This window comes from Sceloporus occidentalis, unplaced genomic scaffold, assembly GCF_023333645.1.
Source record: "Sceloporus occidentalis isolate IW3139 unplaced genomic scaffold, rSceOcc1.0.p SCAF_10, whole genome shotgun sequence".
NCBI classification, from domain to species: domain Eukaryota; kingdom Metazoa; phylum Chordata; class Lepidosauria; order Squamata; family Phrynosomatidae; genus Sceloporus; species Sceloporus occidentalis.
Window position 1 is genome coordinate 10,883,102 of NW_028316990.1, and position 13,035 is coordinate 10,896,136.

The 13,035-nt window shown below is 43.2% G+C and overlaps 2 protein-coding genes across 7 annotated transcripts in view; one reads left to right on the forward strand and one right to left on the reverse strand.

Annotated features, from left to right (window-relative positions):
* The window catches only part of LOC149305890 (myosin light chain kinase 3-like), a 29,901-nt gene extending 27,056 nt beyond the window's left edge, over positions 1 to 2,845 (forward strand). For all 5 annotated transcript variants that reach the window (XM_089540013.1, XM_089540012.1, XM_089540010.1 and 2 more), the window contains 2 exons: positions 155 to 287; positions 631 to 2,845. In XM_089540013.1, the coding sequence (XP_089396139.1) occupies positions 155 to 287; positions 631 to 702 (205 nt within the window). In that variant the 3' untranslated portion in view covers positions 703 to 2,845. The remainder of the gene's footprint in view (positions 1 to 154; positions 288 to 630) is intronic.
* Positions 2,846 to 3,528: 683 nt separating this feature from the next.
* Positions 3,529 to 12,754, reverse strand: LOC149305891 (origin recognition complex subunit 6-like). Of its 2 annotated transcripts, none has more exons than XM_089540016.1 (7): positions 12,627 to 12,754; positions 10,682 to 10,811; positions 9,711 to 9,874; positions 8,814 to 8,903; positions 7,426 to 7,538; positions 5,522 to 5,596; positions 3,529 to 3,699 (listed from the first exon to the last, which is right to left on the reverse strand). In XM_089540016.1, exons 1-7 carry the CDS (start codon positions 12,689 to 12,691, stop codon positions 3,572 to 3,574), a joined length of 765 nt encoding a protein of 254 aa, XP_089396142.1. In that variant the 5' UTR covers positions 12,692 to 12,754; the 3' UTR covers positions 3,529 to 3,571. The 2 variants fall into 2 exon arrangements, with proteins under 2 accessions (XP_089396142.1, XP_089396141.1); XM_089540015.1 differs by having other exon boundaries at positions 3,529 to 3,702.
* Between the last annotated feature and the right edge of the window lie 281 nt (positions 12,755 to 13,035).

The following is a 13,035-nucleotide window of genomic DNA, read 5'->3' on the forward strand; positions in this document are numbered from 1 at the left end:
CTGCCTAAAACTGCAAATCTCAAGAGGTTGCCGTGACAGTTAAAGTGGAATGTAATCCTATAATTGTGTGGTGTGAAGCATTTGCTTCAATGATACCATTGATAATTTAGGTCTGAAGTTGCCCATTCACAAATTTCCTTCCTTGTCTTCACAGTGGCAGGACAAGTGCAGCCAACTGCCTTAAACACGAATGGCTGACAGATTTGCCAGCCAAAGCCAAGAAATCCAAGGTCCGTTTAAAGTCTCAGCTGCTACTACAGCGTTACATGGCTCAGCGTAAATGGAAGGTAAGCTTTATGTTGGCTTCCCTGTTCTTTTTAAATACAGTTCAGATTGCTAGTGCCAGTTCTTGTTACTGTGACTGACCAGTGCATTACAGAGCTTTGAAAAGGCTGTGTGGTTTTTAAAGTAGTTTAAGAACAGTTTGACAAAATTATTTCCACACTAAGTATTGTTAGCATTCGAAGCTAAGGTTGGAAAACAATTACAAAGAAGTAATGGAAAATTCACTAAAAACAAGTAGGGACATTGTAACGGTATTATAATAAGACTTATTTGTCTGTCTGTTTGTGTTTGTTTTTAAAATCGGGACTGTCTTTGTTTACTGTGTTGTTTCTGTTTTCTTTACAGAAGCATTTCTATGTGGTTGCTGCCGCCAACAGGCTGAGAAGGTTCCCAAGCATGTCTCAGAGTCCTGCGTAACCTGTTGTTGAAGATCAGCAAAACATGAAAAGATGTGAAGATTGCAGGAAGTGGTCTAACTCCCCATCTGGCAATGAGATTTCTTCCATCATTTTCCATTACATAACCACAAAGTGTGTTTCAGTTTCAGTCTTTAAGGCTAGTAGGGCCCAGTGGGGTGGTCTGTAGAAAAAGAAAATTGGTTGCATTTTTAGAAAGGGGTGGTGGTGGAAGTGGACTTAAATTATGCCTCTTGTTCCTTTATTTCTTCAATTATATGTTAGCAATTAGCAGCAATTTCTTCCAATATTGATCATCTTGGCATCCAGGGAGACTTCAAGCTCGTTCTCTTCAAGGACCCATTAGGGTTTTTTTTTAGGTGTCAACAGTATCCTTAGCACTCTTCTCCAGCACATCTCACATGTTTTCTTCTAAGGGCTAAAACAGACTGCCCTCAACATCCAGTTCAACGCCTGCTTGGAGGTGTGGTTTAGATGTGTCACACCACCATTACCTGGAAGCTGCGCTGGTGATTACATGCCGGCCAGCTTCCAGGTGACTTGGGGGCATGGCATTCAGACACTACTTGCCCCAGAGCTGGCGAACACTTTTAGTACCTCTAGAGCACTTTTTCTACTTCTATTTAGGGGGTGGGTGTGGGTGGCTGGCTGGCGACTGTGGCATGCAGTTGCCACAGCCCCATTCCAGCTCTTTCAGGGGTGGCATGATGCCCCCCTTTTGGGGCAGTTTCTCCCCTTTATTGCTTTTTTCACTCTCTAGCTGTCACATCTGTACATGGTGATGGGGGATATGATGGTTTGAACGAGTCCTATTTTAGGGTTCAGTTGTCTAAATTTACTCTTTAGGATCTTGTCTAGTTCTTTTCATAGCTGCCCTTCCCATTCCTAGTCTTAGGGAACATGTATGGGCAATGAAGATTGCCCCAATTCTCTTACCGAGCAGCAGCCTCTATTACAGATAGGCTACTGTTCCTATTGAATGGGAAGAAGCTGAGACTTCCACCTTTTTTCCCAAGGTGAGGAGATTGCAACAGGAATCCTGCTTCTGCTTGTCATAATGGATATAGCTCACTGAGTCAGCTGCTTCTTGACAGATCCTCATTGTTCTAGCACAATGGTTCCCAAACTTTGGTGCTCCATGTTTTGGACTTCAAACCCAGACAACTTGGTCAACTGTCAGGAATTCAGGAAGCTGAAGTCCAAGACATCTGGAGGACCAAAATTTGTGAATCACTGGTCTAGCAGCTGCCCATTGAGGACTGGGGTGGGCAGGCTGGGAAATACTACTAAGATGGTTATATAGCTAAGGGAATGTGATGACTTAGTGGTTAAGATGCCAGTTCTGATGATCGCAAGTCCCAGCTTCTGCCAACATAGCAGTTTGAAAGCATGGAAATGCAAGTAGACAGATAGGTACTTCTCAGTGGGAAGGTTAACAGTGTTCGGTGCACTCATGTTGGCCACATGACCACCAGAGCAGTTCTTGGACAAGGCTGGCTCTTTGGCTTAGAAACAGAGATGAGCACCGCCCCTACAGTCGGTTATGACTAGACATTAATGTCAGGGGATTGCATTTACTTTTTATATGGCTACGTAGGCGATACAGATCTTTCATGTTTGAGAACGTCAGGGGATGGATGACCTCTCAATGTAATTAAAACTGCGGCATTATCAGGGCTGTGTGGAATATTTTCACTCTGAATATCATATCTCAGATGGAAGGATGGGAAACCCATCTTGCAAAACATTTACCATCCAATCTTTTCTCTCCTTTATTTACCCTTACCTGTCCACAATTTTTAAAGCAGACTGAATCCTATAGTGACCCATGTGATTGTTACAGGATATCATCAACCCAAGCAGTGTGGTTTTGTGGCCATTTTCTGGCACAGCAATAAATTTAAATGAAAATTTAAAATTATGAAAATGCTTCTATCCTCTCAGAGGGGAGTACAACCACAATTGCACGCCCCTTTTCTAACCACTACACCACATTCGTTCCTATGACAATTTGAATGGGGTAACTTTCGATTATCAGTAAGGAAGCCCTAAGAAGGGAAATGTAATCACTCTGATTTTGACTCACCTGTGGCATCTGAATAACGAAATAAATAAGACACAAAGAAAGGAGAGAAATAAAATATTTATTTGCTTCTAAGGAGAATTTCATTTTTATCCCAAGGCCCCCCACATCAAAAAAATTTCAAACTGCAAAGTGTAGCCTCAGGTTGTTGGACTCCAACTCCCAGTATCCTTCGCCCTGATCAAGGCTGATCAGAGCTGCAATCCAACATCTGAAAGGCATCACATTGCCCATCCTTGCTTTAAAAACAAAACATGGGGGTGAAAACATTAAGTTTTACCATCCCTTTAGGCACTCAAGAAAGTTTTCACAGAACAAATATGAGAATGAAACTGGTAGCAGGAACTTGCCATGTGGAAGCAACATCCATTGAAAATAATAATGGTTCCATTACTGAGAAAGTATAGTCATGATTGACTGCACAATAAAATATTTCATCCTCAAAGTGAAGAATGCATATTCTAGTTTCCAATCCACAGCACCACAGTTGTGATGCTACAAAAAGAAGTCCAACTTCCTCAAATGACAAAGATGCAAAGGAATGTCGACATAAGCAACAGGGATAACCTAAGTAACTTCTTCTGTTGGTTTCAGTTTTGGAGTTGTTTCAGCCATCTAATCCTCATGCCAAATACTGACCAATTGACAGGGATGGCCTTTATGTTCACCAGACAGACTTCTAACTTCTAAAACTCCAAAACCACCAGAAATTTGAAGATTTCAAAATACAGCGAACACCCAGAAGGTCCTGTTTTGGAACTCACTCTCACACATGCACATACTCAGATCACACATTCTCCTTCTGTGACTTTGCAGCATTTTCTAGAATTCTCCTTTTCCATTCTTCATATTCCTCTGTAGCTTCAGTTTCCTGTTTTGGACGCTTGTGAGGGACCACTACTTCTGTCTCCAGATCTACTTGAGTGGGGAAAAAAGACAGACACTGAGGAGACTGGATGTTTTGTGAGCAGATAAGTGCTCTGGGAAGGTCTGAAAGGCAGCAGTTCAGACTCTGCGGCATTCCAGGAGTTTATCATTCCTCAACAATGGATATGGTGGAGCTACAGTTCATGGAAGTTGTAGTCCAACAGTATTGGGGAGGTGAAATCTCCCCACATCTATGCTATCCCATCCTACTTAACTTCGGCATGTTTATATTATGGGTAGGCAAACTGCCACCTGGGATATAGCAACTGGAGGCATAGTATGAAGTTGGCAAAATGAGCTCCCCTTCCCAAGAACGCTGCCTCCTTGGGAAATTTTCCTTCAGTCCTCAAATTTTTAGCATTGCAGAGTAAGACACTGAAAATCACTCACACCTAGAATTACTCGCTGTGTTTTCATTCTGTTTTGTCACATTTTGGACTCCCGAAGTGTATTTCTAAACTCCCAAGTTAGGTTTCAAGCGATTGCAATTCATTTGTTGGGGGCAGAAGCTTTATTTTGGGGGGCAGGAATGCCCTCATTTTGTCATTCCCCTGTTGTCATCCTCCAGATGTTATTAAACAGCAGTTCCCATCAGCCCTAGCCAGCATAGTCAATGGTAAAGAACAATCAGATCTGCAGTCTGACAACATCTGGAGGTCCACACTTTGTCCACCCTGATTTAAGTTCTGCCATTTATTCATGGGAATGCTTTCTTTTTCTAGAAACCCAAGATGCATCACTAGAGCCTGGAGCAAAAAAACAACATGTATAGTAAGCCTTTCACATTTGCAGCTTTGATTATTCACGTATTTGATTAATATGTTCTCTCCAGGAATTTGTAGGTCCTCCAGCATTACTCTGCGATCAACTCATGCCAGAAGTCACACTAGAGGACCTTGAGAGAACACTTTCCTAGGCATTTGGAGGACCTAGAGATTCCTAGAGAGGGGTTCTCTCAGATTTTTAAAAATGGATTTATTTGCATTTTCCCCATTTTCTTGGGGGTCTTGAACACTTAAAGCCAGTGAATGTTGAGGGCCCAATGTAAATTTAAAGAACATGTTTTGAATGCTATCAGAGAACAAAGGTTACATTCCTATATGCACATAAATAAACAAATACTCCTGGTTAATCTTCTGTCTTTTTTCATGTCAGCATTATAATTTAGAACTATTAGAGCACAAAGGGAGAGTCACATTGTTGCTTCTATTGTTAAACGACTGAAGTCAGAATCTTTGCTAAGCTCTTCCAGCTCATCCTAAGATCTACCTTCCACCAGTCCCTGCTCTACTAGAACCCACAGCAAGATTGATTGATTGATTGATTGAAATTTTATTTCTATACTGCCGTTCCCACGATCACGGTGGTTTACAGGCAATACAAATGTGATACAATACAGATTAAAAGAAAACAAACTTCACAGTAAAAACACCCCAATTAAAATCAGCATAACTATACATCATTAAAATCCACATAGAATCAATCAAAAATTTCTAGACTGATTTCTAGATGACTAGATTTCTAGATGACTTTTGTTTCCCTCAAGGGTAAAGAATATCTGGACTTCCAGATATTGGACAACACCTGCCCTGAGCCCTAGCTAATGCTGAATGGGGTGGGAGCTGCAATCTAACATCATGTTTTCCCCACGGCTGATTTATCTCTTCCATGCATAGACAATCTGAAGAGGTTTATATAGCATAGCTCAGAATAATTTCCAGGAGTGTCTGCAGTGCGTCCCTCCAGGAGCTGACCATTAAAGGGCTATATTGTGCAGAACAGTAAGGAAGCCAATGTAAATGACACCTACCTTCTTCCTTCCCAAGGCAGTGAACGAAGGTCTTCTGGGTTTTGGTGGCCTCCACCGCCAACTGGTCGTTTTCTCCTTAGAAATAAGATAAAACAACTCTTTCAAGTACAGTTTACACTAACCTGGACTTGTCGATAATGGCCACATTTGCATGTCACTTTAGGCCAGCAAGCCTGTCTTAATGATGCATAATTTCAATGGGTAAACTCTAAATTCAAGAGGGTGTGAAGTGTGGATCCGTATATGTTGGCATTGAAACTCCCAGCATGTGTTAACATTGGCTATGCTGGCTAGGGCTGCAGGGGTTTGCAACCCATCCATATCAAGTAGGTTGTGCTTGACCCACCAGTTTTCATTACTTCATTGGTAGTATACTCAAAGTTTGATAGTAATCCAAGCATTTGAGTAGCTACTGCACTGCTGTAAGACCTTCCTCCCTTTTAAGAGCTTTAGGAGCTATATTAAGTTTACAATTGGCAATGGTTTGGGGACCACATCTGCCCCTCAAGAGCTCTGTTCAATCAGCCTGTGCCGTCCCCGTCCCCAACAACAGCAGCATTCAACAGGCTCTCTAATCCTTTCTATAGGATTTCCAAAAGGATGGAAGGAATCACTTTAGAGAGGGGAAGTCAATTGATGCCAGTCATTCTGGATCCAACCCAATGGGTTTTGATTTTCCTGAGGCTTTATTTAGTTCTCTTAATGCATGTTTTAGACTTCATCCAGCTGTGAAGTTTAGGGACAGGGTGGCCAGAAATAAATACATTAAAAATGTACGGTGAACATACATTTCATTATCCCATTTGACAACGACTCATTTCTTTGTTTTGCATATCCTCCCCTACATTTCAAACTGGGATTGTGTTGACATTATTTGGCCCATTTCCTCAATTTAACTTAAAAGAAATATTATAAAACAGATCTATGATACAGAAAGGACTCTGCCCTCTTGTCAAAAGGCTTGTAAGGTAAATGATAAATCTTTGTGTTCCCGGGCGTTGCTAACTGGGGATGGGATTAAACCAGACCATTACCCCCCCCCCCCAAAAAAAAAAAAAGCCACACACAAGAACTTTGCACACCCAAGAAGTTTTCTTTCAGTCTCCAAATTTCTAGCATTGCAGAATGACACTGAAAACTGTTCAGACCTAGAACTTTTTTATCCCTGTTGGAAGGATCATGACAGGACCAATTTGAGAGAGCCACTTCTGCAGCAGGGAGAAGTTCAAATGTTGAGTTTAAACTAAAAGCACCCATGTGTCATCTTTTTCCATATTTTGAGACCATAATGATTTGTCTGCAAACAGTTCATTCACTTACCAGCAGCTTGTGTTTTTTTAAATTCAATATCCTACTCTTAAGAGCCAGCGTGATGTAGTGGTTTGGGCATTAGATGAAGACTCTGGAGATGAGGGTTCAAATCCCTGCTTGGCCATGAAACCCACTGGGTGATATATGTGGACAAGTTACACTTTCTCAGCCTTAGATGAAGGCAATGGCAAACCCCTTCTGACCAAATCCCAAGAAAACCCCACAATGGGAAACAACTTCAAGGCACATAACAACAACAATCCCACTCCCCACCCCCACATGGGACCCCATGTATCTCATATGATAAGATTAAAACAAAACACAGCTTCAAACCTGATGAGAAAACATTTTTAAAAATTAAGCTTTCCCATTCAAACACCACTAATTTAAAACCACATTATTGCAATGCTAGAAATTTGGGGAGTGAAGGAAATTTCATTAGGACACAATTTTTATTGGGGGCATTGCTATTCTTTTGCCTTCCCTGCCCCCCAGTAGCTACATCCCGGCTATGTTCTTCCCTGGAAGTTACATCTTATTACTTGCCTGCACTGGAAACAGGGAACCTAGTCTGAAAGAGAGGAAATACGTACGGCTGACTTGCTGGCTGATCTTCTCCAGCTGGCTATGGAGACGATCAAAAATGGCCTTCTTCACACCGGATGCAACCACCATTTTGTTCTTATCCACTTTAAGTTTCAAATATCTGCAACATGGAGGGGGAAAAAAGATCTTCAGATGGACTCTGTAAACAAAATTTTACTGCTGGAAAACATATCACACAACCCTATACAATGGGGGGGGGGGTCAATGCTCTAATTTAAACCCTAAATCAGTGATGGTGAACCTTTTAGAGGCCGAGTGTCCAAACTGCAACCCAAAACCCACTTATTTATTGCAAAGTGCCATGTCCCCCTGGCTTTCTAGTAACAAACTCTGTGCTGGGATGACGACACATGTGCCCACAGAGAGGGCTCTGGGTGCCACCTCTGGCACACGTGCCATAGGTTCGCCATCACTGTCCTAAATCATACTTGCAAGTAGCAGCTCATCTATAGTCGGTAAGAACTAGATTCTTTGGAATATAACTCCCAGAAAGTGTCAGTGTGTCTCTTGACAGCTAACATTTTCAAGCTCTGATAAGAAACTTTCAAGTGACCACACAGATAAAAGAAACTCATACAAATTAATTTGGATGGCAACAATTACTTTAGTTCTACCCTCTCGCTTTGCTATTCTTTTGAGTTCACTCACATAATGCTAAGATAAACTCAGGACTTTGCACGACTTTTCCAAAACAAAAACGGAAGACATTCCTTGCACTTCAGTTGTTTTGTACAGTTCAGGATCTTGTAGCTCCATTTGCAACAATAAAAATGAATATATACGGTACTGAAATTTTTCATATGTAATTATTATTATCTGAATAAACTGGATTTTTGATATATTGCAAATATGATAATTTTATGTACAACTAAATTATACGTGATTTACATTACGTTCTTAAAGCAACAAAGTGACTTTTGATCTGTAAAGGGTAATAATATCACATTTTCCACGTTCCCCCACTAAAACCCAGAAATCCTCTTCTCCCTATTGGCTTCAACATTTCAGAAATGTTGACTGCTGTGCGAAGGTCTGTGGGATTTACAGTTTTCTATGCCTCTCACTAAAAGACCTAAACATCCTTAAAGGCACCAAATCCCATCTGACTTTGGAAGCTAAGCAGGATCAGCTCTGGTTAGTACCTGGATGGGACACCAACTATTACCAGGTTCTGTATGCCATATAGTTCAGAAGAAGGAATTGGCAAAGCCACCTCTGAGTATTTCTTGCATTAAAAAACCCATTTAAAATCCATGGGGTTGCTGTAAGTTAACAGGTGACTTGAAGACATATGTACACACTTCATACTGATCCTCTCTGTCCCCAAAAGCTTCCCCTCTGTGATAAATACTTTTCTTTTATCAAATAATTTTACCTGCAAGCAGTGAACAATGCTGCAGTTGTAAATAAGGGTTTGGACAAATCAAGGTCCATCTGCTGAGCTTCTGATAGGCTGGATTCATACCTGAAAAGAGAAAATCTGCTTTCTTGAAAACGAAGCCATTTCAACATGACCTTGGCAAGGCTCAAATAATGCACCTCTTGGCTTTGCAACAGTGCTATGAACACAGCTGGAAATTGTCTTAACAACCCTTTTGGGACTTTTTAAAAGAATGAAAAATAATTTATTTTATACTAGTTTAAGTAAAAACAAACCAATGGATATTAAAACAATGAGGCAAAATCAATTGTAAGAAGATATTAAAGAAATAACACTGGATATGAAACAAGAACCAAAGGTTATCCTCTACACCAGTGGTTCCCAAACATTGATCCTCCAGATGTTTTGAACTTCCAGCTCCCAGGATTCCTTACTGTTGGCCAAGATGGCTGGGGCTTCTGGGAACTTGGAAGACCAAAGTTTTGGAACCACTTCTACACCAAGAGCAAACTGATTCCCTAAGTATCGGTCCTTTGGTGGCCAAAGGAGCACCATTCATGTTCAAGAGGGGCTATTTGCAGGCTTTGGGGAACCCCAAGATTTAAAGAACCCCCATCTTTAGATGGAACCTTCACCATAGAAAACTCAGCCAAAACAGCTGAGTGAGGACAACATGCTCAAAGGCAATGGAGTATTATCCCATTTGTGGAGGGGGAATAATGGAAAATTGTTTGGACGAGTGAGAGAAAAGGATCAGAATATCCTGGAAGATGGATGGCTGCCATGAAGATAAGGACTTCAGATGCAACCTTTTTTTTTGGCAGACCCCACTTGTACTTCTTAACAATGATAACATCTGCTCAACAAACTGCTTTAAAGACGGATGCCTACCTTTTCAGTATTTTTGATGCCATATTCACCGCCTCCAGGCAGCAGAACTGAACGGCCAATTCTCGGATGCCAAGGTTCGAATGCAGGCCAAGCAGGCTTTCGAAGGACCTCAAGCAGCTCTGGTAAGTGGTCTTGTTCAATCCAGAGAGTGTCACCAAGTAATTCTTTAAAGAAAAAGAAAAGCAAATGGTATTTTCTTTTGCCAGGCCTGTAAGTTTGTATTTTACTTTCATAACGGTTTTAACTTTTTAAATGGTTTAATTGCTTTATGGTTTTAAATTGTTCACTGCCTTATATTGGGAGAAAGGCGGGATATAAGAAAATAAGAAAAACAAAATTCTTCTAGTCACTTGAGGCACATAATGCTCTTATCCAGCCATCCAAGCAGGCCAGCTTAACAAAAGATACTTCCAAATCATTTACAAGAAATGCAAGGAATCCTTTTTGTGGTCTAAATTTTACAGAGTTATTTACAAAGACAGTGGCTGAAATCTTGTTGGTTTCTCCCCACTAGAGCAGACCCATTCAAATCAATTGCTGGATCACGAGGCAACACACAGATAAATCTACTGGGTTCAAGAGATCGACTTGGGTCAGGACTAAAAGAGAATTTAGGCCGAAGAATGCAGAGGATACAACTTTCATAAACTGGACTACAACCCCCATAATCCCTTGCCACTGGCCATGCTGTCAATGGCTTCTGGGAACTGAAGGCCAAAACATATGGAAGGCTCTGCTTTATTTATTAAGCTATTTTCCCACCTCCTCCATCATAAGGAAGTAATGAATGCTGAGGGATGTATGACCTAGTTGTTTAAATGTTACGTTCGTTTTGTTTGTTTGTCATATGTTACATGTCTATGCATCATATAAGATACATGTGTCATATGTATTATATAAGATTTGAGAGTAAGATTAATGTATTGTGTATTTCACTATATATACATAATGTCATTTAGGGGCATTTTTACCTTGTCCACAGGGTTCTTTGTGAAAGCAGCAGCCAGGTCCAGGCAGATCACAGCCCGGCTTGTGGCGGTCATCTGGGCCAGCAGTGGGCCGCATCTCACCTGCGACAGGCGCAGGTACTCTTCGGCTTTCCTGTCGGCCCACAAAGAGGAGAGAGGGTTATTTCCACTGCCCCAAACCCAAGAGACCCAATAGGTTCAAAGCAGACCTCAGAAAAACATATACGCTTGTCCCTCCATATTCACTAGGGTTAGGGGCACAAGACCCCCGCGAATGCGGGAAATCCTGAGAGGATGCCTCTCTAGGAATCTCTAGGTCCTCCACTGCAACTCTGTGGTCAGCTTCTGCCAGACATTGACCACAGAGTTGTGCTTGCGCTGGAGGAGCAACAAAGGCCTAGTGGAGTATCCTCTCTAGGTCCTCCATTGCAACTCTATGGTCAGCTTCTGCCAGACATTGACCATAGAGTCGCGCCGGAGGAGCAACAAAGGCCTAGTGGAGTATCCTCTCTAGGTCCTCCATTGCAACTCTATGGTCAGCTTCTGCCAGACATTGACCATAGAGTTGCGCTTGCGCCGGAGGAGCAACAAAGGCCTAGTGGAGTATCCTCTCTAGGTCCTCCATTGCAACTCTATGGTCAGCTTCTGCCAGACATTGACCACAGAGTTGCGCTTGCGCCGGAGGAGCAACAAAGGCCTAGTGGAGTATCCTCTCTAGGTCCTCCATTGCAACTCTATGGTCAGCTTCTGCCAGACATTGACCATAGAGTTGCGCCGGAGGAGCAACAAAGGCCTAGTGGAGTATCCTCTCTAGGTCCTCCATTGCAACTCTATGGTCAGCTTCTGCCAGACATTGACCATAGAGTCGCGCCGGAGGAGCAACAAAGGCCTAGTGGAGTATCCTCTCTAGGTCCTCCATTGCAACTCTATGGTCAGCTTCTGCCAGACATTGACCATAGAGTTGCGCCGGAGGAGCAACAAAGGCCTAGTGGAGTATCCTCTCTAGGTCCTCCATTGCAACTCTATGGTCAGCTTCTGCCAGACATTGACCATAGAGTCGCGCCGGAGGAGCAACAAAGGCCTAGTGGAGTATCCTCTCTAGGTCCTCCATTGCAACTCTATGGTCAGCTTCTGCCAGACATTGACCATAGAGTTGCGCTTGCGCCGGAGGAGCAACAAAGGCCTAGTGGAGTATCCTCTCTAGGTCCTCCATTGCAACTCTATGGTCAGCTTCTGCCAGACATTGACCACAGAGTCGCGCCGGAGGAGCAACAAAGGCCTAGTGGAGTATCCTCTCTAGGTCCTCCATTGCAACTCTGTGGTCAACGTCCGACAGACACTGACCAGAGCTGAACTGGAGGAGCTAGCAATGCCTAGTGGAGTGTCCTCTCTAGGAATAATCTCTATGCCTTTCAGTGCGACTTTTAGTTTAGGCTGGCCATAGAGTTTCGCTGGAGGACCCAGAGATTCCTAGAGAGGACATATGAATCATCAAACCAGCAAATCTGGAGGGAGGAGTGTCTATATTTTCCTATATTGGGCGGGCTATAAATAAATACTTAAATGATAGTCTTACGAAGCCTGTGTCTCTCTAGCTATCTATTGCATTTTTATACCCAGCTGGGAACCATTCTGGGAACTGTACTTTCGTGAGGCATTGAGCCTTCTTTTGTCTGGAGCCACAGCAAACGACAGTTCCCAGGATTCCCCAGCACTTAAAGCGGTCTCAAACCGGATTGTTCCAGAGAAGGCCACGCCACGTGGGGCCACAGGAAACTGGGCAAAGGGCAGACGCCTTGGCCAAGGATAATGGGAGATGCAGTCCCTGGACAATCAATCCCAAGGGGTTATGTCTCCCGTGTGGATGCAGCCTTGGATTGATCAATCAATTAATGCTATGCTATACTATACTATTGTTACACGACCAGTAACTAGAGCCCCCTTCTACCTGATCCCTGAGGGCGCAGTCATTCCCATCTTGGAGGCCAAGCGCTGCAGCCCTTCTCGGTCCATGGATCCAGACTCCGCTCCTTTTTCCCGCGCGCTCCGAACGCCGCCAACACTTTGGCTCCGCCTCCTCCCCCCAGCGTTCTAACCACGCCCCTTTCCGAACGTTCGCGCTCCGTTTGCCACGCCCCGCTCCGAAGCTGTGGCCACGCCCCTTTCCGAACGTTTCGGGCGTTCCCTTAGCCCCGCCCATTCCTTTTCGGAGCGTGACGTCAGGAGCAGAGGAAGGGCGTGGGTGGGAAACAGGAGAAGAAGAAGCAGCAGAAGGAGACGTCTCATCCGTCAAGGAAGCGGAGCAGGGACCCCATTGGCTGAGGAGGACGCCCGTCTTGGAAAAGCGACCAATCGCC

Bases quoted from the DNA above. Each gene is read 5' to 3' on its own strand.
- LOC149305891 (XM_089540015.1), bottom strand. From the start codon at position 12,691: ATGGACCGAGAAGGGCTGCAGCGCTTGGCCTCCAAGATGGGAATGACT. The intron at 8,904-9,710 runs GTAGGCATCCGT...TTCTCTTTTCAG, and splicing joins GCATCAAAAATACTGAAAAG to GTATGAATCCAGCCTATCAG. The intron at 7,539-8,813 runs GTAAAATTATTT...TCCATGTTGCAG, and splicing joins GCATTGTTCACTGCTTGCAG to ATATTTGAAACTTAAAGTGG.